Source organism: Myzus persicae, unplaced genomic scaffold, assembly GCF_001856785.1.
Source record: "Myzus persicae strain clone G006 unplaced genomic scaffold, MPER_G0061.0, whole genome shotgun sequence".
NCBI classification, from domain to species: Eukaryota; Metazoa; Arthropoda; class Insecta; order Hemiptera; family Aphididae; genus Myzus; species Myzus persicae.
In genome coordinates this window covers 7,392-10,825 of record NW_019104332.1, presented here as the reverse complement: position 1 = coordinate 10,825, position 3,434 = coordinate 7,392, and the positions used below count along the sequence as shown (strand labels likewise).

The following is a 3,434-nucleotide window of genomic DNA, read 5'->3' as shown; positions in this document are numbered from 1 at the left end:
ATATACCGCATACAAATACTTAATTATTTATGACTAGAAATATTTTTATACATACCACTACATATACTTAATTATTTATGACTAGAAATATTTTCATATACATCGCATATATATAGTTATATATATGCCATATATATATATATCCATATAGGTATATTATTAATTACCTACCTATTTATGACTAGAAATATATTAGGACTTCTGACTAGAATTGTTTCTATGACTACTCGATACATGCAGTTGGTATTTATTAATAAAAACCAAAACTTACAATTATTCTGAACCGATAAGATATGTACAAAACTGGGGTTAAAATGGATTTTTATCTGTATCTATTTTTTATGTAGAGTGGCAAAAGGGGGAGAGCGCTTGGACTGCGGCGGTCAATTTTTTATGAGTACTTATTTTGCGTAATTACACCAAAAATAAAATTACCAATGTGTGTACAGAACTAGTAAAAAACCACCTATCAAATATATACAATTTCAATAAATACCATGTATCTTATACCTATAATAGTGACTTAGAAGTTGGTCATTTGGCCATGTCACCGTCGTCGTTCTTGTAGTTCTTGTCGTTGTTGTCGCCATCGCCGTCGTCGTTGTTATTATTGTTGTCGTTGGCTGCGGCGGCCGCTGCTGCTTGCACGGCTCGCTGCAACATGTTCTTTTTGAATCCCGACGCTGTCGTCACCGGCGCCGTCGTTATGCTGCCACCGTCACTGTCGTTGGCATCGGTAGATGCTGCAATGTCGTTGACAATATTGGACGCGGCAACGTTGACAATATTGGACGCGGCAACGTTGACAATATTGGACGCGGCATTGTCGCTGACAATATTGACATTTACGGCATTGACGGGTTTACCACCGTTGTCGCCGTTCTTGTTGCGATTACCGCCGACGCCGATAGTTTTCATAGATGTCCCGGTGCCGTGCCACCGACGGTGCGACGCCAAGTTGGCCGGACATTGAAACACCTTGTCGCACTCGGGACACGTGTATCGGACGTGCACGATGCACCGGCACCGATGACGGGCCAGCGCGAATGCGTCGGCGTACCGGACACCGCACAGCCGGCACCTGTACGGGCCCAGAGCATTGGGGATGCTCTCGATCTGCCGACGGGCCTCGTCGGTGGCCACGACAATGTTGAACTCGGGGTCGATGTCACCACCGTCGTATTCGTCGTCTCGCGGTTCACCGTCCTGTCCGCCACAGTCAGCCGAAGCAGGGTACGGAGGTGACGATAACGACGAAGACGACGACAACGATGACGAGGTCGACAGCAGCCGTTTGCAGCCAGCTGCCATCGGTTCTTCGAGAGGGGCCGGTACGATTATCGTACCGGACACTGGCGACGACCTGTCAAAGCGGCGGTCGAGCATGAGCTGGGGTAGCAGTTTTCGCGTGGCCGCTTTAACCGCCGTCGTTGTGGCCGTCGCACCGCCGATCGCCGATTTCTTGGACGATTTACCGCGGTTGGCGCTCGCGGCAGTGGCAACCGGCCTTTTCTCCGGTGTTGTGGCAACTGGGTACTCGTCGACTCCCGCCCGTCTGTCTACTATGCGCGCAGCCGTCGTAGTCAGCGTGGCTTTCACGGATAAGTCAAGTGGGCCCGCGGAAGACGTATCGTTCGTCTCCTGCCGATGTCGTAGGAGCAGTGCGCCGCGATCGTTGCGGTCTAAGGTGACCGGCCAATACTCATCTTTGACGTCGCCGATCCGCTGTCGCTTCCCACCGGGCCCGGCGTATTCGTCGTCCACATCGCTGCCACCGCTTACGTCTCCATGGTGGTTGTGCTGGTTTTGGAGGTTCCGCATGCGCACGGCCGCCGCAGCCGTGGTCATCCACCACGTCCACGACGGGTCGGCCGTCGTGACCTGCGCGTAATCCGTCATGGTCACCTCGAGTTAATAATGCGCTACTTCGTAAGTAGAAATTGAATGCGATCGCCTGGTGCACTCGGACGTCTCCGGATCCCGCGCGACGGATGCAGTACTGACGCGCCGCGTGTCTGTCTCGTCGGTGCGCGCCGCTCCTGTTGCGGTGCGTGACTGCCGACTGGCGACTGCTGCAGCTGAGTGCTGGTGTCGCCGGTGTGGTGTGCCAGTGGTGGTGGTGTGCCAGTGGTGGTGGTGTTGGCGGCGGCGGTCTGTTATAGTCTGTGTACCGTTTATCGGCGGCGCGCGAGTATACCACCACCGCCGCTGCCGCCACCGACCAATCACCGCGGCCGCCGACCGATGCAGGGGGCAGGACCCCGGTGCCCACTGCCGCCCGCCCGACGCCCAGTACACTCATCGGCGGTGGTTGTGCAGTGACGTAGTCGCGTAGGTATATACGACAATAACAATAATAACAATAAACAACGCGAACGCACACCATGTATATGTGTAATATTATAATACTATTGTGCTAGCTCGTGCATGTGTGTGTGTGAGCGCGTGCGGAGATACCTTTGTTGTCGGTGGGTCATGTGAACTGGGGGGTGGGTTAAGGGGGGCGCGTGCCACAGCCGTTGCAGCTGCCGCTCGGCGGCACTGTATTATACATTACATGCACTACGGAACCGCGCGCGCGTCATGCCACGGGTGGGTGGCGAGTTGATAAAAATCGCGGCGGCGGCGGCGTGCGAACAAAAATCTCCTCTTCGCCTTCTCCCCCCCTCCCCCTATTCGTGCAGCGCTTTCGCTTTTTTTCGCTCTCAGTCCCCATCATGGGTATAATATTATACTTTGCACTATGTCACTATTATAATATTATAATATAATGCTTGCTGCAGTGTTATTAAAATGCGCGTACATAGTGCACACAATGGCTACATATGCGACGGGTATATGTCACGATGTCTGTGTATATTCGCGCGACTCGGTAGTTCGTCTGTGTGCGGGTTTATACGTGGGTGGCAGTGCGGGGTGGAAGGTCGTGGGACGAATGGGAGGAGGGTTGATTTTGACGGTTATTATATACGAACGGTGCGGGGCACAAATCTCAGCCCTCGACCGACTGTTGTACATTACGTTGTAGGGTGGTTAATAGTAAAGTTATAGCTAATATCCGTATATATACCTATATACGCCCGTATGAGTGTAACTGAATTTTTGTGTATAATTATGTGATTGCGATGGGTTTTGAAAATTCAAGGGCACATTTCTACATAGATAATGTTCGCATATATATTATACAGACTGTCATCCGTTCGACATATTGTGTATCATTACATTCGGTATAAAATATGATACGCCAAATTTCGAACATTTTACAATGATACAATAGTCGTTCGTTCGACACAGTGATGGAGGTAATACGAGTTTAAATTTCGTTTATACCTTTATTTTATTAAAATTTAATCCGTATCAATCTGCGAGCAGAGATGTGGTCGGGCTTAATAAATCATTAGATGCATTTATTATTAAGTTGTATAAAGAGTCAT

The 3,434-nt window shown here is 50.1% G+C and overlaps 1 protein-coding gene across 1 annotated transcript; it reads right to left on the bottom strand.

The window, feature by feature from the left end:
* Positions 1–510: 510 nt before the first annotated feature.
* On the bottom strand, positions 511–2,178 carry LOC111041217. Its single transcript, XM_022325433.1, has one exon. It carries the CDS (start codon positions 1,897–1,899, stop codon positions 535–537), a length of 1,365 nt encoding a protein of 454 aa, XP_022181125.1. The 5' UTR covers positions 1,900–2,178; the 3' UTR covers positions 511–534.
* Positions 2,179–3,434: the final 1,256 nt, after the last annotated feature.